Source organism: Excalfactoria chinensis, chromosome 13 (assembly GCF_039878825.1).
Source record: "Excalfactoria chinensis isolate bCotChi1 chromosome 13, bCotChi1.hap2, whole genome shotgun sequence".
Lineage (NCBI taxonomy): Eukaryota > Metazoa > Chordata > Aves > Galliformes > Phasianidae > Excalfactoria > Excalfactoria chinensis.
The window spans coordinates 12,700,710-12,723,360 of NC_092837.1; the positions used below are offsets into that span (position 1 = coordinate 12,700,710).

At 53.7% G+C, this 22,651-nt stretch overlaps 5 protein-coding genes across 6 annotated transcripts; 3 read left to right on the forward strand and 2 right to left on the reverse strand.

The window, feature by feature from the left end:
* Positions 1 to 42: 42 nt before the first annotated feature.
* On the forward strand, positions 43 to 6,717 carry CLTB (clathrin light chain B). Of its 2 annotated transcripts, XM_072348515.1 has the most exons (6): positions 43 to 319; positions 1,956 to 2,002; positions 3,132 to 3,249; positions 3,512 to 3,623; positions 4,044 to 4,097; positions 4,581 to 6,717. In XM_072348515.1, exons 1-6 carry the CDS (start codon positions 136 to 138, stop codon positions 4,750 to 4,752), a joined length of 687 nt encoding a protein of 228 aa, XP_072204616.1. In that variant the 5' UTR covers positions 43 to 135; the 3' UTR covers positions 4,753 to 6,717. The 2 variants fall into 2 exon arrangements, with proteins under 2 accessions (XP_072204616.1, XP_072204617.1); XM_072348516.1 differs by lacking the exon at positions 4,044 to 4,097.
* A 1,110-nt stretch (positions 6,718 to 7,827) lies between these two features.
* On the reverse strand, positions 7,828 to 8,489 carry HIGD2A (HIG1 hypoxia inducible domain family member 2A). The gene is made up of 2 exons (XM_072348216.1): positions 8,317 to 8,489; positions 7,828 to 8,108 (listed from the first exon to the last, which is right to left on the reverse strand). The coding sequence occupies exons 1-2, from the start codon at positions 8,429 to 8,431 to the stop codon at positions 7,942 to 7,944; spliced, it is 282 nt and encodes a 93-aa protein (XP_072204317.1). The 5' UTR covers positions 8,432 to 8,489; the 3' UTR covers positions 7,828 to 7,941.
* NOP16 (NOP16 nucleolar protein) lies at positions 8,447 to 10,162 on the forward strand. The gene is made up of 5 exons (XM_072348215.1): positions 8,447 to 8,649; positions 8,739 to 8,853; positions 9,044 to 9,113; positions 9,377 to 9,483; positions 9,718 to 10,162. Exons 1-5 carry the CDS (start codon positions 8,543 to 8,545, stop codon positions 9,859 to 9,861), a joined length of 543 nt encoding a protein of 180 aa, XP_072204316.1. The 5' UTR covers positions 8,447 to 8,542; the 3' UTR covers positions 9,862 to 10,162.
* A 187-nt stretch (positions 10,163 to 10,349) lies between these two features.
* On the reverse strand, positions 10,350 to 12,931 carry ARL10 (ARF like GTPase 10). Its single transcript, XM_072348365.1, has 4 exons — positions 12,686 to 12,931; positions 12,181 to 12,343; positions 11,926 to 12,101; positions 10,350 to 11,499 (listed from the first exon to the last, which is right to left on the reverse strand). The coding sequence occupies exons 1-4, from the start codon at positions 12,878 to 12,880 to the stop codon at positions 11,323 to 11,325; spliced, it is 711 nt and encodes a 236-aa protein (XP_072204466.1). The 5' UTR covers positions 12,881 to 12,931; the 3' UTR covers positions 10,350 to 11,322.
* Positions 12,932 to 13,564: 633 nt separating this feature from the next.
* Positions 13,565 to 21,196, forward strand: KIAA1191 (KIAA1191 ortholog). Its single transcript, XM_072347939.1, has 7 exons — positions 13,565 to 13,707; positions 13,795 to 13,985; positions 14,892 to 15,018; positions 16,526 to 16,650; positions 18,509 to 18,615; positions 18,904 to 19,043; positions 19,398 to 21,196. Exons 1-7 carry the CDS (start codon positions 13,680 to 13,682, stop codon positions 19,604 to 19,606), a joined length of 927 nt encoding a protein of 308 aa, XP_072204040.1. The 5' UTR covers positions 13,565 to 13,679; the 3' UTR covers positions 19,607 to 21,196.
* Positions 21,197 to 22,651: the final 1,455 nt, after the last annotated feature.

Sequence of the window (22,651 nt, forward strand, 5' to 3'; positions counted from 1 at the left end):
TGCCCAAGGGGTGGGCGGGGGGAAAGGGGCGGAGGGAAGCGGGGCCGCCCCTCCGTGATGTCAGCGCCGTCGCCCTGCCCGCCGCCGCCGCAGTGACAGCTCCGCCCGGGCCGAGCCGAACCGAGCGGGCGGGCCATGGCCGACGACTTCGGCTTCTTCTCCTCGTCCGAGGGCGCCGGCACCGAGGAGGATCCGGCTGCCGCCTTCCTGGCCCAGCAGGAAAGCGAGATCGCGGGCATCGAGAACGACGAAGGCTTCGGGCCCACCGACGGCGACTCGGCCTCCGCCCCCGCAGGGCAAGGGGCCCCGCCGGAGCCGGGTGAGCGCCGCGAAGCACCGGGCGGGGCCTCCTCCGTGGGGACGGGGTGGGGGACGGGGTATAAAGGAGCGCTGTGCCCCGGGGCTGCCCCGGTGCCGGTACCCGAAGGGTGGAGGGTCCCTCCGGTCTTCGAGGTTCCCCCGAGGAGGGGGGGTCGCTGAGGTGGGATGCAGACATCCGTGTCCGGCTGCGTGGCCTCATAGCTGCACTCATAAACAGGGGAGCACTTTGGGGTGCAAAATGGAAAGTGTTTCCATTGTGAACATCGTGGTCCTAGGCCCAGCAGGTAGAAGGCATTAATCCTGTTCTCAAGCCTCCATATGAATCCCAGCCCTGTTTTTAGGGGCTTCAGTAGTTAATAGGAACTCAGTGGTCTGTTATCCACATGGGCAGAGATAACTCCACTGTCCTCTTGCTTCTGCCTGCAATGCAGGCAGGCCCCCAGGGCCTCTTTGGCCTGTCTGTAGAACAGTGGTTTCATCTCTCTACTTACAGAGCCGCAGAGTCAGATCTGGGCCTAGAGAGGTGCTGACAGCCTCCGTGCTAAATGCAGTCAGGCAGGCTGGAGCTGGGTGTAGTTGGAGCTGCGGGGTGAGCACCGTGGGGACAGTGCTACCTTGAGGTACTCTAGAGCTGTGCTATGGCTGCATGTGCCTGTGGCCAGCAGAGGCCTTGTGTTTGAGCATGGTCATCACCAGAAAGAGCTCAGGGCCTGAAGTCTGCTTTCATCAAAGCCTCTTTACCCAGTGGCAGAGGGCCACATGCGAGGCATCAGTATGCAGCTCTTGGGGCTGAGAGGGAGAAGGAGTGTGCTGCACTGTTGCTGTGAGCTTTGTCCCTGGCGGTGCTGCATTCCTGTCGCAGGCATAGAGCAGCTCTGCCTCTGCTGGGCACTTGGCTGACAGCTTCTGGGTCACCCATCTGTGTGCTGAGGGAGGCGGCTGCTGCCTTTTGCAGAGCTGAAGTTGGTCAGGTTGTTTTCTTACAGCCAGAGCGTGATGTCCAACCCTGTGCCTGGAGGAGTGTCCCTAATCTTCAGGAAAGATTAAAAAGAATAAAGAAAAAGCAGTGAAAACATTCTAAAGACATAAAGTGCCCTGGAAGTTTTGTCTGGGAAAGAGCTGCTGGCTGAATCCCTCCAAGGACGGGAGACCGCAGTCTGGCCCAGATCCTGCCTCAGGAATGGCAGGAGTCCCCACACATTCTCTGCAGCAGCAGCTCAGGGAGGGTTTGTTGTGTTAATGGCTCTGGACTGTAAAGCAGCACACTGTCTTCTTCCCATCGCTATCCTGGACAGGCTGTATGAAGCAAAGGGGATCTGGGGTCCTGCTAGGACTGGACAGGGGCAGGTATGCTGGGAATGTGTCCTCCTCTGGATACTGAAACCTTGCTAGCCCCAACTTGAACTCCAGCGCACCAGCACACGGCTCTGCTGGTGTCCATTGCTTGGACCTTTAGTCTGCTAGGATCTTTAGTCTGGGACCCATATATGTGAGTCTACTGTGGATAGGTGTGTTGGGTTGGAAATGGCACATCTGCATCCCCAAAGAACTGGCTTGTTTCTGTCTCGTGAACCCCAGCTCCTCTGGGATCACTTCAGTTGTCACAGTTGTGTTTTTCTTCCTTCTTTTTGTAGCTGGTTTCCAGAATGGAGGAGCCACTGTCAATGGAGATGTTTTTCAGGTGAGAACTCAGGCCCATGTTCTGGCCTGGTGGTACCAAGGAGGATTAGGTGGGTGTGGGGGCAGCATTTAACTGCTCTGCCTATGGGATTGCTTGTGCTATCCAGCTCCAGAAAAGCTGTGGTACTCCTTGAAAAGTTTGGGTCTTATGGTGGGTCCCTGACTCCTCTGTTTTCACCTATACTTGAAAGACAAGATATGGTCCCTCTGCCATGGCCCAGAGTTTGGTGTTGGAGGCTTTGAGACTGGCTGAATTATGCTTGTTCAGATCCTGTCCCAAATCTGTTTATAGGTGGCCTGTGCTCTGAAGGAGAGCCTGAGCTCTAAGGGAAGATTGCAAACCCTCCATTCTCTACAAACTCCTCTTTTTCCAGCCTGGAAATCTCTTAGAGGCCATCAGAGGTGTTTGGAAGCATCTCCTAATAGAGTCCAGACGCAGGACAGGGTTTCCAGAGGTGCTTGCTCTGCTAACACATGGCTATAGCCTTGCCACCAAGTCCAGCAGCATCTCTCATTAAACTTGCATTCCCCATGGCTGAGGGTATTTCAGGGGGACACCTGTGTGGGTCTCATCTCCTTCTGGGACCATGTAGCCAAGCTGTGCAGGGTACAGGAGAAGCTGTGCCAGCTCCTGACAAGCCTCCTATGCTTTTGTCTGTGCCTAGTCTATGGGATGATAATCACATCAGATCAGAGATGGGATAGACTTAATTAGATTGTGGATCTTGGAGGAGAGCCGTAATCCCCTTGCTTAGCTCCATGTCAGCCAGTAGAAGGGTTTAGGAAAGGTGTTGATGTGGCACACAGCGTGATGCTGGGCCTGGTGGGAGCTGTGCAGGCTGCTCAGCTTGGAGAACCACAAGAGGCTCCCGCTTGTGAGCTGGTGGCAAAGCAGAGAGCAGTGTGCTTACAGGCTGAGCTCTTTCTGTCTGTTGTGGCCCAGCCTAAGGTGGCACTCATTCTTAGGGCCTGCAGCTTGAGTGGTGCTTTGGGGCACTGACAAGTGTCCTGGGCTGTCACCAACCTTACATATAGTCTGGAGTCCTGTTCTGCATTGTCAGCCCATTGAGAAGGCTGGGCCGGGCTGTGTGAGGAGCTGATGCTGATGGTGAGGTGCTTGCATCCTGCAGGAGTCCAACGGGCCCACAGATGCCTATGCAGCCATAGCCAAGGCTGATCGGCTGACCCAGGAACCTGAGAGCATTCGCAAATGGAGGGAGGAGCAGAAGAAGCGCCTGGAGGAGCTGGGTGAGACACAAGGCTGTGTGTGGCCATGCTAGTTGTACCACAGGACATGGTGATTGAGGTCCTTGGGATCTCTTACCTAGTGGTGTTTGCACTGCACCCAAGATGTGCCTTTTGCTCCATGCCATGTGGGTGCCCCCACCAAAGATCTGTCCTTGGAGGCAGTGACACCTTTCAGAGAATGTTCGAGTGGGGGCTGGGGGCAAGTCTGGGGTGTCAGTGGGTGCCAGTGTGTCTGATGGGGTCTGTCTCACCCTGGCCTTAGATGCGGCATCAAAAGTGACTGAGCAGGAATGGCGTGAGAAGGCCAAAAAGGACCTGGAGGAGTGGAACCTGCGTCAGAATGAGCAGATGGAGAAGAACCGGGCAAACAACAGGTATGTTGGGATGAGCATGGCCCTCTAGGGCCGAGATTGGCAGGGCTCAATGGGAGCAGCTGTTGCAGCCAGATGTGCCTTTCTGTAGTAACTGTGGAGCTCTATCTCCACAGTGGACCCAGCCTTTCAGAGAGAGGCTTTGCCAGACCATGCCCCAGTACTCCAGGCAGCTCTGGTGGCAGTTCAGAGCTGCCCTGGTCTCAACTGAAGGTTGGGTGAACACAGCAGGATTTGGGGGACTCCTGTCCCATGCGTGGGCCTCACTTTGAGGCAGGGTTGGGAAGCTATGATGCTGTGTGTGGCATGATGAATGGGTCACGCTCTGTGGGAGGTTGCTAACCCCCTCTCTGTTTCTCTCTTTCTAACCCTCTGCCTGCCTGTCTGCTCTGCGTTCTCTCTCTGTCTGTGCCTCGGGGCTAGGATCGCTGACAAAGCCTTTTACCAGCAGCCGGACGCCGATGTGATTGGCTATGTGTATGTGTGTCTTACGGACCATATTCTGCCCTGCACGGTCTGGGGGTCCTTGCCCCAGTTCTTGGCTGTCCAGACAGGAAGGGGGGGATGCTGGGAGGTACTGGGCCCTGGTGAGGTTCCAGAGGGAGAATGCTTCAGCTGGAGCACCTCCAGATGCTTAGGGAGCAAGCAGAGCTCTTTGAATTGCCCCCTGGAGGAGCTGGTTGAAGGGACAAAGCTGTGGAGTTTAGGGCCTTTAAGGGACTGTCCTAGGGGTGGAAAAGTCTTGAGAGCAGGCAGACACCCCAGTGGCCCTGGATGAGCAATGTCTTAGGTGAGTGCAGGCAGCAGCAGCCTTGAGCATCCCAGGTCACTGGATTCCTAGAGGATGCTGAGTTCATTGGCTGGAGAACTGAGACAGGAAATGGGGACACAATGGGTTCCCAGAGGGGAGGGTCTCCTTGGAAAGAGTTCTGCCAGTGACAACCCTCAACGTCTCTGCAGGGCCTCGGAGGAAGCATTCCTGAAGGAGTCCAAGGAGGAAACCCCAGGCTCCGAGTGGGAGAAGGTGGCCCAGCTCTGCGACTTCAATCCCAAGAGCAGCAAGCAAAGCAAGGATGTCTCGCGGATGCGCTCGGTGCTCATCTCCCTCAAACAGACACCCCTGTCCCGCTAGCTGCCATCTGGCACAGCCAGGAGTGCAGCAGGGTGAGGCCCTCACGTGGCCTTGCCCTGCTGCTCACCAGGGCAGATGGCATTATGGGGTCAGCCCACACAAGGGGCCTATGCCCTACCTGCCCTCTGGTCTCTGGCGTGTAACTTGGCTGTGCTCAAGTCAATGGTTGTAACTCTCCCCATGGTTTTCCTTTGCTTAAAAGGTGCATTGGTCTCTTTTTACACTTATTTATTACTGTGGCATTTCCCTGGGAAGCGACACTGGGTGGCAGAGTTGAGTTAGCAGAGGAGCCTCCAGCCAGAGTCACACCCAGCTGCCTGGCAGGGTGAGAGGGAGAACACCTCCCACTCGGTGTCCTCCATCTCATCCAGGGCTGCACTCAGAGCAAACCTGCCCACCTCCTGCCTGTGGCATGGCAGCCCTTTGTCTGGGATTGGGTCCCAACCCCGGAGCAGAGATACTGGGGAGAACCTTGGTTCCTTTCTACCCTCCTGTGGGTTTTAGAGCAGAACTGGCTGTAGGGCTAGGGTTGAGGAACAGCCTAGGCTCATCTCCACAACACAAGGGAGCATGGCAGAAGCATGATGCCCCAGGGCTGGTGGGGATGGAGGGATGTGTGTGTGGGCACTCTACCTAGCCATGCATTCCAAAAAGTTAGCAGCTGTATTGTCAGTATCCCATCTGCCCTGTGGGGCTGCTCTTGGCAGACAGCTCTGTGGTCAAGGGCGCTAAAAAGAGGCTGCAGGACAAGCATGCAGGGTGCTTCTTGTCCCCTCTACAAGGCCACTGGCTTTGGGAAGGCCACAGGAAGATGGAGTGCCAGGCTTTGGGGGTCCTTGGCTCTGCTCTGTGCCTTCCCCTGCTTTGAGGGAGGCAGCTGGAGGTTGTGTGGCTGCAGGGAAGCATGTAGCAAGGTTCAGCTGCTGTGGGATAAGTCAGACCTTCAGCTCCTTCACCCAGAGGTGCATAACAGGATTAGGCAGAGGTTTGGTGCTACGGCTTTTGCTGTCCCTGGAGAACAAATCACACATCTGTCTACAGCTGGACAGCTGCTCTGTGGCTTCAGTCTGGCCCGTGTGCCACTGGATTTGCACACCAAAGGCAGCATGGCAAGATGCAGGTCCTGCTCATTGCCTCATTAGGTGCACTTTCCAGCCCAAACATCTCTCTCCTTGCTTGGCAGGACTGGCACTGGCCCCTCTATCTTTGAGCCCCAGCCCTGGCAGGGCTGCTGAAGGGGGCTGATGGGTCTGCTTACACCTTGCAGCAGAGCAGCTTGCTGTGAGCTCATGCCCCTGGCCTGGCCCATTGTGGATTGGTGAAGGGCCTGCAGCAACAGCCTGAGGGGACATGGAGCAGAATGCATAAACCATTTGTCAGAGCTGTGCTGCAGAGCCCTGCTCCACCAGGAAATTCACTATGCGGAGCTCTCTTACAAATACAGCTCCACAAATCAAGGTCATCCGCCCTATTGCTTCAGTGTTGGAGGGATGACCTGGCGCCTGTAGCTGTGGGGACTGGGCACAGCAGTAGCTCTGCATCTGTCTGACAGGCCTGGAGAATGCTGTCATCTTTGGTAGTGGGCTGAAAAAGGGGATGGGTGTATAGGAATAACTTTGTTTTGTGCTGGAATCAAGCTCCCTTGTCCGTAGGGCTGATCACTTCTGCTCTGTGTCCCCGCACCACAGCACATATAGGCATCTCTGCTGTGGTGCAGGATGGACCCAGGGATCTGGCTGCCTGCATCTGCCTTTCTTTGCAGAGCAGCTGGAAGAGCCTCTGGCTGCGCTCTGGGCCTGCAGTCCTAGCAAATAGCCAGGCTCTGCAGTCCCCTGGCTGCCGTGCACCCCGTGTTGGGCAGGGCATCTTGGGGAGCAGTGCCCACTGCTGTTCTACATCCCTTTGGCTTTGGTATATGTGACTGTTCAAATCACCTGTTACAATAAACCGACATCTCCAAACTGATCCTACAAGGCACTGTTGTCTTTATCCTTCAGCGTGTGTACTTAGGGGAATCTATACCTGCAAAGCCTGCAGAAAGGACAGTGCTGTCAGAGGACCACAGCCTTGGGCTACAGGGTTTGCTCTGAGCTGAGACGAGCAGCAGCAGCAGGATGAGAGGGTAGCTGTTCTCTGACCACAGGCATCTGTGCTTACCCAAACATGCTGGGCAAGCTGCTCCCGAGCCTCCTGCACCACTGCAGCCATCCTGCAGCTCCCCGTCCTGCAGGGCAACTCTTATGGCTGCAAGGGCTGCCAGCAGGCCGAGCTCACAGATCTGCACGGCGGTTCCTCCAGGCACACCCTGCCCATAGTCAGCCCTGCTGGAAGTGTCAGAAAGGCAGCAGAGCTTCTGGGAAAGATTAACTAAGCAGCTAATGAAGGAAGAGGAGAACAGCCTGGACACGTTCCCCACACAGGTTGCGTGGGTTCCATGGGTGCTGGGAAACATTGCAAACCGGGACTCAGAGCCCCCTGTGAGGGAAACGCAGCTCCTTCTGGGAATGGGCTCTTGCCCAGCAGTTGGTCCCAGCTCATGTGATGCAGCAAGTTGTGCAGAAGTGACCTCCCAGAGAAAGCAGCTGAAGCACCAAGTGCTTTCCAGAGAACACAGACGATCTGCTTGGGAACCCAAGTTCCCACGTTGTTTGCACAGGGTGTTACACCTCGCGTCCTACTTGTGTCCCAACCGCAGCTCAGAGGCAGCAGTGCCCGCTCCCGCTCCTCCCACGCTGCTGACTTGCCTCTGCATTGCTCTGCAATCCCGTATCGCTCAGCATCTTCGCAGTCATTCACTTTGTTACTCACCAGCTGCAGCTGGACGGATTGCACCTTACTCCCCAAACAACTCCTGCACTGATTCTGAACTCTGCCCTGCCCGGATCCACAAACAGAGCCGTTCCCTCCCACCCAACCAGCTTTTTTCTCAACGGCTTTTACACAGCCCGATGAAAGCCGCACCTCGGTGCGGAGAGGCACCACCAAGCGGCAAAGGAGCCAATTTCAGCCGGCGGTGACAGCAGCGGGCAGACACGGGAGCTCGTAGGGAAGCAAAGAATGACCGCAGCCCACACGTGAGGTTAGCAATAGAGCTCTATTAGCCACGTTTCAAAGCGATGCGACGCACTATTCAGCATCTCCCACACCGGTTCCAGCGCCCCGCGGGCAGCTCCGCTCCTCCAGCCGCGCTCAGCTCCTGGCCTTGAGGGCCGTGGCCACCATGCCGCCCAGCAGGGCCGCCAGCGTGAAGCCCTGAGCCGCCACCCGAGCCCGCATCATCAGCTGCGAGTGCCGCGTGTTGCCCCTCTTGAAGCTGATGAGGCCGTAGGTCAGAACGCCCAGGGTGCAGAGGCAGCCTACGGGACAGACAGACAGACACACAGACACAGACAGACAGACAGACACACACACACACAGACACACACACACACACACACACACACACACGCTGAGACCAGCCCGGCCCCACATCCCCCCCCGCCTCCCCGGAGCCCCGCGTGGAGCAGGAGCCGGAGCGTGGCCCAGCCCCCGGCTGCGGGGCTCAGCGCCGTTCCCAGCCCTCACCGAGAGGCACCAGCGGGTTCTCGCGCGTCTTGCGCAGGAACTTGTCCGCGAAGCCCTCGTCGCGATACACCGGCAGCGGGACGGGCTCCAAGGGCGGGGGAGGCCCGGCCGCCATGGCTGCGGCTGCGGGGACGGCGAACGGCCTGACCCTTCCCGGCCGCCGTACGCCGGGACTCCGCTTCCCGTGGTGCTTCGCGGCGCGGCCCGGCGGCAGCGTGTGGCGGCCATGCCGAAAGCCAAGGGGAAGAACCGGCGGCAGAAGTTCGCTTACGGCCTCAACCGCAAGCGGCTGTACCGCAGCGCCAGGCGCAAGGCCGCGCCGCGCATCGAGTGGTGAGAGCCGGGGGGAAGGGCCGCGCGGGGCCGGGAGGGGCGAGCGACGCCGTGATCGCGGTCTCCGAGCCGTGTCCGTTCCGTTGCAGCTCACACATCCGCCATGCGTGGGACGCCTGCAAGTCGGTGGCGCAGAACCTGGCCGAGATGGGCCTGGCCGGGGATCCCAACAAGGCCGTCCCCATCGCCAGGAGGAGGCTGCAGGTGAGCGCGGGACGGGCTGCGTGCGGACACGTGTCTGCGGGCTCGTGTCTGTGGGCTGAGCTGAACGGGGGCAAAAAGGGGAATCAAAGCTCTGTGTGGGACGTGGGAGCTGTGCTGTAAGTTGGCCGCTTCGAACTGTGCAAGTAACGTGTCGGCAGCACGCTCCAAACAACCCTTTCTTTCAATGCAGAGCATGGAGACGGAGAGTGACGGACAGGAGCAGCAGAAGACGCTGGTGCGGAAGCCCTACGTGCTGAGCGGTCAGTGCTGCACCAACACGGCATCCTGCTGTGCTCTGGGATCCCGGGGGCTGTTTGCTCTCTCGCTCACAGCTGCAGCATTCATTCATTTTCCTCACAGTCCCATTGGTTTTCCTGCTGGGTCGTGCTGGGCAGCGGTGCAGCATGCAGGCACGGAGCCGTGCTGCAGAAGCTATGCCTTTCTGCTGGGCTCAACCCTGGGAGGGGCTGCTTCCCTCCATCCCCTGCCTGCCTGCCTCACAATGTCTCTACCCTCTGTCTAGAGATGGAATTCGAGGCCAGTCTTCCCGAGAAGAAGTCAAACACGCTCTCAAAAGACCTCATTGACTATGTGCGGTACATGATACAGAACCACGGGGAGAACTACAAGGTGAGCACTGGGTGCCTCAAAGCAAGGAACAGCTCCCTCCTGGCGCTTCTGAACGGTGGGAGTTGCCACACATCCCTTTCCTGGTTCTTGCTTTGCTGTCAGCTGATTGCTAAGGGGAAGCAAGGCTTTGAACCTCAGCCAGAACCTGGCAGGCACAGGCTGCAGCCTGCCTGGAGTGCAGCTGCGCAGATCCGTGTTTGCTGTTCCTCTGATGTGTTCTCCCCTTTGTCACAGGAAATGGCTCGTGATGAAAAGAACTACTACCAGGACACTCCCAAACAGATCAAGAGGAAAATCAACGTGTACAAGAACTTCTATCCCGAGGAGTACAAGGATTTTGTTGCATCACTCAAGCAGGAGAAGATGGACGTGCAGTGACTGCTGCTTTTTCGTCCTCTGGTTTGCCTGCAAGCACAGACCTTGTGTTCCCATTTCTGAACTGGGTAGGCTGAGCTGTGCAAAGCTTCTGGTGATGGAGGAAGGACCTTCACTAGACAGAGTTGTAACCAGGCATGAAAGACTCTTGGCTGAGGCTTGTGGCATGGAGGCTGAATGTGCCACACCACTCCCCTTTTTTCTGAGTGCGAGCCAGCGTTTTTTCCACCTTGTTAAAATAAATTACTGCTTCATGCTGGTGGGAATGTTTTGCCCATGGGCCTCCATTCCTACTAGAGCTCCCAGCACTGACGTGTAGTACACAGGCAGCAGGTGTGCGTTACCCTCTGCGGCTGTGGGACTGCAGTGGATAGGCAGTGCTGATTTCCTTGTAAGCAACAGGGGCTGCTTCCCCCAAAGCAACCTCTTTGCCTCCAGTTTGGGGAGCCTGGGCTGGTGGCCCCTTTACTGCAAGGAGCCAGAGAACAGAGCCGAGTCATCAGCCTCGTTTATTCATAAGAGGAAGGAGCAATTGTATGAAAGGTTTCACAGCAGAGCCCAGCTGACGTGTATTTCCTTACCCCAAGTGCTCCCTGGCTTCCCCTGTCAGTTTCCCAGGGCTCAGTGCTGTGTCCTGATTTCCTCCTGCAGACAGGGCTTCCTGCAGCTCCTGAGGTGAGGATGGAATAGGCAGCAGAGCAAACAGCACATTCATGTTCCCTGTTCAGGATGAAGCAGGGAAAGCAGAGCAGGGTGCCTTGTACCTGCTTTCATCTCAGCTCAACAGGCTTTTAAATACTTAAAATACTCCCCCTGCTTGGGAAAGGGCGAGCTGTGCTCAGCCCACGTGAGGGGCTCCTGCCTATGGCCAGATGAGCCTGGGCTGCAGGGCAGCATCACGTGGCTTGGTGTGTTTGTCAGGAAGGAGAGCCCACGTGGACTTCATCCGCAGGAGAGCTGAGAGCTCTGCTGCAGGCAGAGGGGCTGTTTCTTCCCCTAGATTCTGGGTAAGGTCTGTGGGCTGATCTCTTCCTGTGTGAGCAAGGAGGGGGCTGCATCTGCCACATCAGCTCTGGGGAGCCCTGTGGGGGGCAGGGGCATCATGAATCCAGTCCCTGCTGCCATCTCGGCAGGGGAAAGGATTACTCCAGCTTTCCAAGAGCTTCCTTGTGGCTGCACGCTGCTCTGCACCTCCTGTCCACCTTATGGGCTTCCATTCAGACAGCAAGCTGGGGTCAGCCCCATTTATTCACTATTCTGTGGGGCTGCTGTTTAAGGTGCAGGGCCCTGCCCTGTGCTGCTGCTGTTCTGAACCGGGGGACACATCTGCCCTCCCCCTGTGGCAAAGAGCAGAGCCTGCTGCTCACATCCCTGCATGCAGCCGTGTGTCAGCCCAACCCCAAACACTGCAGGGTGCAGTCCCAGCTCCAGCAGCTCCCTCCATCCCAGTAGCAGCCTGTCCGCTCAGGGCTGGGACAGCAGGGTGACCAGCAGGTTCTTCACGTGCAGGACGCTGGTGGCTGTGCTCAGACTAGCCCAAGTCGCACTGGTGGGCAGGAGGAAGAGCTCCCGCTGCCCGCTGAGCAAGTGCAGGGCCAGCTCCTCCCGCAGCTCCTCCGTGCTCAGGGCATCGCTTTTATCCTGTGGGCAGAGAGGAGGCAGCTGGGGAGGGTGGTGTGGCCACGAGCCCGTGGGTGGGGAGCAGCACAGTGCATGCCGAGCTGGTTGCTGGCTAGCAAGAACCCGTCCGGCCATGCAGCCCTAGCAGGGATTGCTTGCTCTTGCAGTGGAACTGCTTCTGTGCAACCGAATGGGAAACAGCAGCAGGCATGCGCTTGGCTGTCTGCCTGGGCAATGGATTTCCCCTTCGGGTTTCTGTGCGCTGCACTCCTGAAACGTATTTGCTGGGGTGAAAGGAGCAGCGCCCACACTTGTGATCATGTCTGGAGGATGTGGGCAATGAGAGCACAGGTTTTGCAAAAGCCGGAGGATTTGGGTCATAAGGATTTGCCCTCGAGGACCCGGGGGAGGGTGGTTTGGCTGCAGTCTGTGCTGGGAGGCACCCACCTGCTTGTTGGCCAGCACCACCAGAGGCAGCCGGGGCTCCTCGGCCAGCAGAGCGTGCAGCTCCTGGCGTGCTGTCAGCAGGCGTGACCTGTCCACAGAGTCCACCACGAACACCAGCACGTGGGCATCGCTCAGGTAGAGTGGCCAATACGCCCGCAGGTTGTAGCTGCCGCCCACTGTGAGACATGGGCAGTGTCAGTGCCAGCACGGGGGATGCGGGTCTGCTGTATCCCCATAGGGAAAGAGTGGCCTTACCCTCCAGCAGGTCCATCTCCAGCCCCTCAACGCGCAGCTGGACAGAATTGAAGCCCAACGTGGGCGGGATGTGTGTCCTGGCCTTCTGGCTGCAGACATAGTGCAGGACGCTGCTCTTCCCTGCGCCATCCAGCCCCAGCACCAGCACCTGCTTCCACACCACCTGCAGACAGCAGAACAAAGTGGGGCTGCTTTGGGGCCAGACTGAAGCAAAGGGTTCCCGCTGGCCCCCAGATCCCACTTGTCCTTTTCCAAACTGGGAAAGTCCGGATATCAAGCCCCCTTGCTCCCCCGGAAGGGCTGGGGGGTCCCATTGATACCCCCACCTCAAGCCCCCTTCTCCAGCTGGGTGGGCTCTGGGGGGGGGCTTCATATCTAGCAGCTTCAGCACCACAGGGAATGAACCCCCACCGCGTTCCCCTGCCCCATCCCAGCGGGGATCCCAGCTAAGGACAGCCCCGCTGCTGTGCCCCCGGGCCGAGGGGCGGCGGGTGGACCCCCTTACCGTGCTGCCAGCCGGGTCTCGCTCCCGCAGCTCCCTCAGCTCCCGCAGCTCCCGTTCCCACCAGTCGTCCCAGGTGCCCGCCGGCTCGGAGCCGCGGAAATAGAGCTTCCATGCGATGAAGAGCAGAGAGCCCAGCACCACCACGGCGGCTCCCAGGGCCAGCGTCAGGCTGCGCAGGGCGCCCGTGGGAGCCATGCGGTACCGGTACCGGCACCGGCAGCGTGCGGGGCAGACAGATGTGTGGCCAGATGTGCCCGCCCACGGCGTCACCGCCGCGCTTAAAGGGGCCGCTCCGACCGCCGGTGGTGGAGGGGGGGGGCGGTGGGTCCTTAAAGGGATCTTCTAAGCGGGAGAGGAGGAGGAGCTGAGTCTTTACACGGCGTAACAGTTACAGTAATAGGACGAGGGGGAACGGCGTTAAACTAACAGAGACTTGGGGGAGACTTTAGGAGGGAACTCGCTGCTCATTGGTTGCGCCCCATCCCTGGAGCTGCGGCCGTGAGGTCCGACCCAGCCGGTCTGTGACTGTCCGGGAATAGAGAGGGGTGCGGAGCCGCCCAGTCGCTGCCGATAGGAGCGGGAGGGGCTGCGGTGGCCATGCAATGCAGTGGCCGTGCTATGCGGTGGCCATGACACGCGGCAGGACACACCGCGCCCCCCCGGGGCTGCCCCGGGACACGCGGCCTCGAACTCGCGCTCAGGCCCAGCCCGCGGCTGCCTCCGTCAGCGCATGCGCAGAGCCGGGGCTCCTCGTTCCGTCGCACCCGCCCTGCCTCCTCCTCGCGCTCCCTCTTCACGGACTACATCTCCCGGCGTGCACCGCGCGCTGCGGGATCTCGCGAGATCGAGCGCTTATAAAAGCTCTCCGCGGAGGGGGCGGGCCCACTTGCGTCTCATCTCCGGCGGCGGCGGTCGCTGCTCTCCTGGCCGTGACATGGCGTCGCCGCTCCGCGCTGCGCCGGCCCGGTAGTCCCGCCGGTCCCGCCGAGCCGCCATGAGCGCCCGGCAGTCTGACGCCCCCGGTAAGGCGCTCCCCGCCCCCGCGCTGCGCGGCGGCCCGGGTCGGGCCCTGGCGGCGAGCTGAGCGCTGCCGGCCTCTCTGTTCGCAGCGCTGGAGCGGCGCGGCGGGGCCTTGTCCGGCAGGATGTCGCTGCCGCTGGGCGTGCCGCGAAGGGCCTTCAGCTACGATGACGGCCTGGACGACACGGCGCCCATGACTCCGCCGCCCGCCGACCTGTGCGCCAACGTCCTGTGGAAGCAGCCCGTCATCCCCGAGCGCAAGTACCGGGAGCTCGCCGAGGTGCGTCTGCGGGGCTCGCAACTTCCCGGCACGGCCGGGGCTGCCGCGGGGGGCTGGGAGTCGCTCCGTGCTTCGGCTGCAGCGTGCTGCGTGTCCGGGTGTGCCCAGGGGTCTGCTCGCTAACGGGGGAACCTGTGGGCTCCAGTTAGATGTAGTTAAAGCACAGCAAGTGGCTTTGGGGATGCTTCCAGTGCAGGACTAGCTCTTATAGTTAGAGCATTTTGAATACACTTGTACAGAAGTAAAATAACCTTGCATTCCTTTCAGCTTAACCTCTACTTTACGCTTCGTTGTACAGTCTTTCTTGTGGAAGTAGCATAGAAACTGTGGTTTGGCTCGAGAAGCAAATGGGAACAGGGAACAGTAACCCCTGTGTTAGGAGGAGGCAGTTTGTGCCAGCGGGCTCCTTGTTTTCTGGCATTCACTGTCTGCTTCTTTGTTGCTGGGATCTGACTGTCAGCAGGGCAGCAACGAGCACTGGGTCCTTTCAGTAAGAAACTGCAAACATAAGAAATGAGGAGAAAACAAAAGCTGTGTGGCTGCTGTATATATACAGGTGCTTCTGTGCTGTCTGTCCCGTTCTTGCCCAGCTGACCTTGCAGTCCACTTTGCACTTATGCAGATAGAAATAGATCTGTTGAACTGCTCAGTACTAAATGTAGCAAATTGCTGGCTCTGAGCTCAGTGTGTGCTGAGATGTTGGGTGACAGTCGCTTGTTTGTTGCTAAGAATAATATTCAGGCTTTAAGCATTCCTGGGCTATGGGTAGAACAGCATGTGGGCTTTTGCTGTAGGACAAAGGCTAGCAGTTCTCCCTGGTGTTTCACTGAAGCACTTAAAGATGCATCGTGACAAAGACTTGTGGTAATTCCTGATCTAAAACTATGCCCTGCTTCTTCTGCACAGATTGAAGAAGGGGATGCTAACATGAACGCGCCTGTCATAACTCCTTCATCTTCCACTGAAAGTGTGAATAAGGTACCTGTGGTGAAGGCCAAGGCCACTCATATCATCATGAACTCTCTCATTACAAGTAAGAGCTGTTCTGTAGCATGGTGACTAATGGGGTGTGGGCATGTGAATGGTCCATCAGCGCCTCAAGGTAACTGCCAGAGCCCCTGGTTGGGTTGTGGATTCATACTGCCTCTGATCTGAAGGTGTGCCAGGTTTGTGGAGGACGCTCTAAGAGGAAGCAAGGAATTAATGAATAGGCATGTTTACAGCCTCTGTTTTTCCAGGTGCTGTCAGCTGGGTGATGAGGGGGAGTGTGGGAACATTCAGTGCTGATAGGGTGCTGCAGACCACACCACATTATGCTGCAGCCTGGTGTTGCTGCTACTGTATGTTTGCTTATTAACTTGATGTTTCCAACTGATAGGTAGAGCTCTGCGACCAACTGAAGTGCTGTGGATGGTTGATGTACTGAGCTAATGGGGCGCTCGGTGGCATTTCTGATAACAGCAGCAGGTGTCCTGCTATCAGTAATGCTTTAGAAAACAAACCTCATAAATCATGAAGATTTAAAGCCTAATTGGGTCACTTGTGTTTATGGAGAGAACATTCTCATTTGCAGCAAGGGAAATTAATCACATATTACCCTGCGCCTGCTGCCTCTTTTAACATCTGGGATTCATTTTTTTCCTATTATCAGTGTTTCAAAAGACTTCTAGACATGTTTAGATCAGCATTTTGAAATAGGCTTACGCTTGTATTGTTTCTGTCTTGGCTCAAATTATCAAATAATGTTCAGGAATAGGGGCTTTCTGTTGGAAAGCAACTTCTGTTCTCGACCAATGGCACAGGGCTAACCTAGATAAAAGCATAATGTTCCTGTGCAGTAAGAAGTCAGGTACTCCAAGCTGCTAATGAACTGTAAATAAATAGCCAAATAGCCTCTAGATTTCTCATGTTCAATGCACTATCCCTGCAAGTAACTTTAACACAGAACTCTGCTCTTTTAAAGACTTTAAGCTTTTTCCAGCAACTTTGTTGTTAGGTCTCCTAGTGAGTAAATTTCCAGTGTTGGCAGCAAAAACAGCGCTCGTTTTTTAAGAGCTTGAAGCTATGTCAGCGTGCTGGCTGCTGACTGTGCCTGGCTAAAGTAGCTTGTTTCACCTCATCCAGAATTGCTGTGGGAATCGTTACCACCTGTTCTACACGTCTGTGGCAGGTCAATGTGGGCAGGATTTCAGAGGATGTGGGGGCACTTAAAATATTCATCTTACAAGGGTCCCCTAGATTTAGGAAGTTGTGATTAGCATTGATGCAGCTTGTTGGATGAGGTGAGTTTCATTAGTGATGATGCATTTTGTAATACATCCTCTGATTTGGGACAGATGGCTGCTTCTCTGAGTCATTGAGCCCTATGACTCAGGAGAGTTTTCCAGTATATTCTGTAGTTTCATCTTGCTGCCTCTGTCAACTTGTTACAGTATATAGATATGAATGATGAAATGTCTGTCTCTTGGTCACTTCAGCTGTCTTTGTTAGTGCTGTCTGTGGGGTTTTTCAGTGTCAACGTGTGCTCTTGTTGATTCCAGAGCAGACTCAGGAGAGCATCCAGCGCTTTGAGCAGCAGGCCGGGTTGAGAGATGCTGGCTACACTCCCCACAAAGGCCTCACCACAGAGGAGACCAAGTACCACCGTGTGGCTGAGGCGGTCCACGTAAGACTTCTTTTGCTTTGGCTTTTTATGTAGGCTGTGTATTGGCTCAACGCTAGTGATGTCTCTTTTGGAACGTGTTGCTAGAGCTTAAGTTGCTTACTCTGGAAGCTTTTAGTTTGTTGTAAAGGGAGAGTAACCTCTTAAATCTTGGAGTTAGCATCAGCTTTTATAGTTTTGAAACTTTTCTGGAAACTGATATTCTGCAGTGAGGTCAGATTATCATTGTTTTCCAGTTGGTGGCATCTCTATTCACAATCCATTGTCTTGCTCTGCCTTTTAATGATGCCCTGCAGTAGTTCAGTGAACAGTTTTGTCTTAGCGTCTCTCTAGGGACAGCTTAGAGAAATGCCCTCTGAGCTTTGAAGGCACATCAAGCACTGGTCTCTATTGTGATTCTGTTTAAGAACTGGAAAAGATCTTTGTAATGGGAAGAGTAACTTGAAATTATTCTATGTATTTTTCTTCCATGAAAATGTAACTTAGAGCATAGCTGTTCAAGTGTGAGGCACTCCCAGATCTTACAGTTCAGAGCACCACTAATGAGAGGGTAGGGTGGAAGAGGCCTTTGACATCTAAAATAAACATGCCTGTTTTGAGCTGAAGCTTATTTTGATAGTCTAAGGTACCTTCATCTCTTCCTCTGCTACTTTCCTTCAGTGTTTAAGTTGTACAGAAGTACTTCATATGTTTGTAGTGGGCTAAGCAGTGAACCATCTGAACTTAAGGTTCTGTTCACTGGTACTTGAGTGTTGCCAGGCCTCATTTGACTCCTGTAATGAATCCAGGAGTTCCTGGTGTGTGAACTATGATGTTGGAGTTCTGTGCTTTTATTTGACTCAGGTTGAAATAATTTTGCAGTGCGAATGAACAGCTTCAAAATAAGCTGTTCTATGTAGGTTGCCTATTCCTTGAGACAAGCCAGAAGCTGAGCACTGGTAAACCTTGCATTTCTGGTGTGGAAACTGGGAAATGAAATTGAACTTGCTTCTAACTGGAAATAAGATGAAGATGTTGGATTGATGTGTTTCTGGAGAGCTCAGTTACCCACAGCCGTCATGCAGTTGGAGTTCAGCAGTGAACCATCCAAGTGTACTCCTGCAAGGTCAAAGTTTCAATAACAGCGTTAGTGAATTGCGTTAGCATGGCCTGGATGGCTGCAGGAAATGTTCAGAGAAGGTGCCTGCGTCGTCAGTGTTTGAATTGTAACTGCCCTTCAAGTGACTTCTCTGAAGTTCAGCTTGTACCATCTGAATGAGTCGTAATAGCCTGGCTCATGTGCACCCATTTCATGATCTTTTTTTTACTGAATGTGCTTTTTAAATGCATCTCAACTTGGTGTTCTAAGAGCAGTGCTTTCATCTGTTTTTCGTGGGGCACTTCTCAGAGCCTAATTCTCCTAGGCTTCTGTACAGGGGCTGGTCTGCCCTTCATTACAGAGCTTATGGGACTGAAAGCTCTTGCTCTAGACAGGTTGCTGCTGTGACACTGAGACTTGTCACCCTGCAGCCAGCAGCTCAGTGCCTGGTAAGCTAGCTCTGCTGCAGTGCAAGCACCTTCCTGTGAATGCTGGGATTGAAGCAGTGTGCTGCTGAGACTCTGAACTGAGTGAGTTATCTTACTGCAGCTTGGGGTATGTCTTGAGCATAATGGACTTCTGAAATGCTTGTAATGTGACCTGGAAGGAAGCTTAATGGGTATATGCAAGTATTGTAATATTGTGTGTAGCTTGAGGTGAGATAACACTTAAATCTCATCTGTGATATAAATCATTGCTCAGTTTTGACTGTAAAACTACCTTTGTTCCTTATGCCTTGTACTTAAGATCTGTTGCTTGTGCATCTCTTGCCTCTCTTAACAGAAACTAAAAATGCAGAGTGGAGAAATGACAAAGGATGACAAACAGGCATCATCTGCTCAGTCCACTCCAAGCAGCACTCCCCACTCCTCTCCCAGGCATAAAAGCAGGTACACTGTTTCTGGCATATCACTTCCTCTGCTTTCCTGCAGGCTGTTGAGGTGGGAGCGAGGGACTATCTAGGAGGTGAAATTCATGGGATTGCTGTGTATTTATATTATCACTGAATGCACTGAAAGCTTATGGAACGTGAACATGCCTGTCTTTATCCTGATTGGTAACAGATCTGTTTAACTTGCTCCTGGTAACTACATGTGTATTTCCTGGCACACTGAGGCCACCTGAAGTATTTATTCTCTTTATATATCTCAGTGAGTTTTTTTTTTTATTTCCTCTAGGGGTTGGTTTAGTCAGGGATCCTCTGCTTCTATTACTGCCCCAGACTTTGTTGCCGTGGAAGCTGGTGGGGACAGGTTGCCATCTGAAAGGTGGAGTTTTTTTGGACCCAAAGCCATCCAGAAATCCACCAATGATCCAGGTATGTCCCCTGAAGTCTGCCCTGCAGGAGCCAGGGGAGATCTGTTAAAGAGCGAAACTGCTAGCTATTTCTGTTCACCTTGGGAATGTGTGCTATTCAAATCAGGACCTGTGCCAAGAACAGAGTGTGAAGGTGACAGCTTTTTTGCTCTTCTGCTTTCTTGGCTGCCTGGTAGAACCAGGACTGGAAGTGTTGCTCCTTGATGTGGAGTAGGTTTTAGATGACATGAGACTGTTAGGCATGTGTAGACTTCCAGCAGATCTGGCTGTCAGTGGTACAGTGCTCTGTACTGGTGGGAGTAGAAAAATGACTTAGCTAGTTTTCCTGGTTCTTAATTGTGATTTTTTTCATCAGGAGGCTTTACCATCCAATCTTATAAGGGTGCTCAGAAACCATCCCCAATGGAGCTGATGCGTGCTCAGGCTACTAGAATGACAGAGGATCCGGTCACCTTCAAGCCACCCAAAATGGACATTCCAGTCACAGAAGGGAGGAAACAGTCTTCACATTCCCATAATATCAAACCTCGGGATCTGAATGTGCTCACTCCAACTGGATTCTAGGAAGAGTGGTGTCTTTAGTGGGCTACAGGGTATCTTAGGCTCTGCTTTCCTGACCCATTGTGCTGCAGTAAAATAGGAATATCTCCTTTCCAGCTCTCCATCTCAGAAAAGGAAACAACTATGACTGTCCTAAATTCAGACCTCAATTGGTCATGGAAACACACTTGCACTTATACTAAACCAATCTAAACCATCCTCTCTGCTGTACTGCACTAGTCCTGTGTGCTATGCAGCACTAGGAGATGTGCTTCCCAGTACATTGTGCTGCAGTAAAACCTTGAACTGTGTTTTGTGGGAGAGGACTGCATGTAGTGTGAAATAGGCCGGCTTGTCTACCTGTAGTCTGTCTTGTCTCATGCTCAGTGCTGAAGTTCTGTCAAGAGGACCATCGTTCTGTCTGATGTTTACAGAACACCAGCAGAAAATGGTGAAAACAAGGACTGAAAACTGGATCATTAACTGCCAGGAGGAAAGCTACTCTGGCAGCATGATAGATTGGCTCTAAATATGCAGCTCATTTCAGTTGTCACCTTGTATTTCAGTTAGTACTTACTTGTTCCTGGTTTAATTTCAGAGGAGTGGAGCGCTGTCTGTTCTAAGATGCTCTTATTAAAAAGGCAGGGAGCAGAATCTAATGAGACTTGACAGTAATAATGAAGAATTGTTTCTCTTCCAAGCCTTCAGGTTCCTCCAAAAATGGGGGGGAATGACCAGAGCTGGTGTGGCTTGAACCATGTGATCTTCTGTGTGCAAAACAGCACTGTCCTGGCTTGTCCTAGACAACAGACCTACAGTAGTTGTGGCACTCTGGCTTGATTGTTTTGGTTATTTTTCCTAGCATCCTGTGTGAACCATGCGTAGAAGTGTTTTAGACATCAGTGGCACTTCTCAAATACAGCTGTTTCTTTTTTCTTTTGTTTCATGAGCATTAAATTGATTTTGCAGAGCTGGCAGAAGGTGAAGATCAAGACTAACCATTCCTTCATTCTGTAGTACAGTGATATGTCGTTTTTTGGCCTAGTCAAACCCAGTTACTGCAGACAGTTAAACTTCCATGAATAGTGGAAGGACCTCTTAGCTACCAGCCAGTCCCCTTGTGCACTGTAGGCAGCACTGCTGTGATTGTTACCTGTCCTGTGGCAACCAGACATCCTCTTTCTTGACATCATGATTGTTGCAGAGTACCCTCAGCCAGAAGCAGACTTCCTGCAGTGGTGAGTCGCACCCTCATTTGAAGCTTTCCTGTTACAAGGACTCTCAGAATTGACTTAAGGTGGTAACAGTTGTGATCTGGAGCTTTTGCCTGCTCCAGCCATCTGTCCATGAGGGTGAGGCAGGATTGGCTCACTTGGCTATCTGCTGTACCCTCTGAAGGATTGCATTTTGTGGCTCTGCTTCATTATAAGCTTCAACAACACTGCCAGGTATTGAAAACCTCCCACTCAACTGAGCAGTTATTGTCACCAGTCATTTGCACCTTGGGAATCAATCTCTTATTTGATATTAATTTATTGTCTGTGTCATGTCTTTAAAGTGTATGATTTTTTTTTTGTTTGTTTGTTACAAGAAAATAAAATCCTTGTGAATTGAGGTCTTTGTTTATTAGCATTGGTAATGTGAATCGTTGTATTTTCTCGAGCTATTCAGATAATTGTGTTGTTTGTACTGGTGCTGTGGAGGTGGGCACAGGTGTGGGAACCAGGCTGGTACTTACCCAGCTCTTGGTTGTGTCTGTTTGCTTTGCCTTCGTTAGGTTTGGGTGCTGCTGTGGCACTTACAGCACACATCTCTTCTGAACTGGAGGTGCCTGGGCTGAATACTGATGTAATGTCTGCCTTTGAATGTTTGCAGAGCTGAAAATAGTTGAGTAGTTCTTTGAACTCCTGGTTACTCTTGTATTGTCTGTTGCTGTAGGTCTTTGTGGTGCAGACTAATCTCGTTTAGTTGCAAAAGCTGTGGTTAAAGGGTGTTCTCTTTGTGTGATATTCTTCTTTATGTATCTTGCTTGAATTTTTGTCCTTGTATCTCACCAACATATCAGAACTATCCCTAACTGGTCCTTCTGGGAAGCAACTTCTGCCATCAGCCTAGTGCAGAAGTCTTTTCTAGTAGGATATAAGAACTGGAAAATGCATCAAAATCGAGTACATCAAGCAGGAGAAACAGCTTCCTGCAGCAAGAAATGCTTGGCGTTTGTACTGTTGGAAATTCTTCTGGCCTGTTACTTCAAACACAACTTCATCTCTCCCTGCATGACGTGCCTCCGGATTAAAGGGAGATGATGTAGAACAGATCTGGTGTTTGGAGAGAGGCTTCCTGAGGAACCCTGGATCGTGGCTGGCTTTAACGTGTGCAATTTTGGGCTGAGGCCAGGTTTCTGCTAGATGCCTGGCTGCGTAGCCAGCACCAGATCTACAGTGTATTCAATGCTCCTGTCAGGACTACTGCATTCCTGGCCATCACCGCAGCTCTGTTCTCCTGGACTCTGTTCTCTTAAGGCTCTTAATCCTGTTCTCTGGAGCATGCACTGCAAAATGGCTGAGCTGCCAAGGTTTGCCAAACACAGGGGCAGATCAAAGGGTGATGGGCAGATATGGAAGTCTTACTCCCATTTGCAGGGAGATCAACATCTGTTACTGATGAACTCAGGACCTTCTATGAAAGTACTCAACTGCTCTCTGACCTCAGCCGTGACTCATACTCCAGCTGGTGGCATTGGATTTGCATTGGGTACTCATCTTCTTGATAGTATGTACTTGACTGCACTGCAGGCACTTCAGTGCATTCTAGAAGTGCAGCCCTTCCAATGGGTGCAGCTTGTCCAGTCCCATCTCTTGGTGTGGCTGAGGTACCTTGTTTGAAGTCACATAAGTGTATTTGATTTGGAACAGAAAGGCTCATCCCTTGAGGACTGATCAGTGTGTCTTAGGGATCTTGGCACTGTGAATCTTCTCTCTGAATTCCACACTGGTGCTTTTGAGAAGTCTATCAACTTTTCCCAAGTATTGAACAATACTTGGCATTGTGCTTGCTGTGTGAACTGCT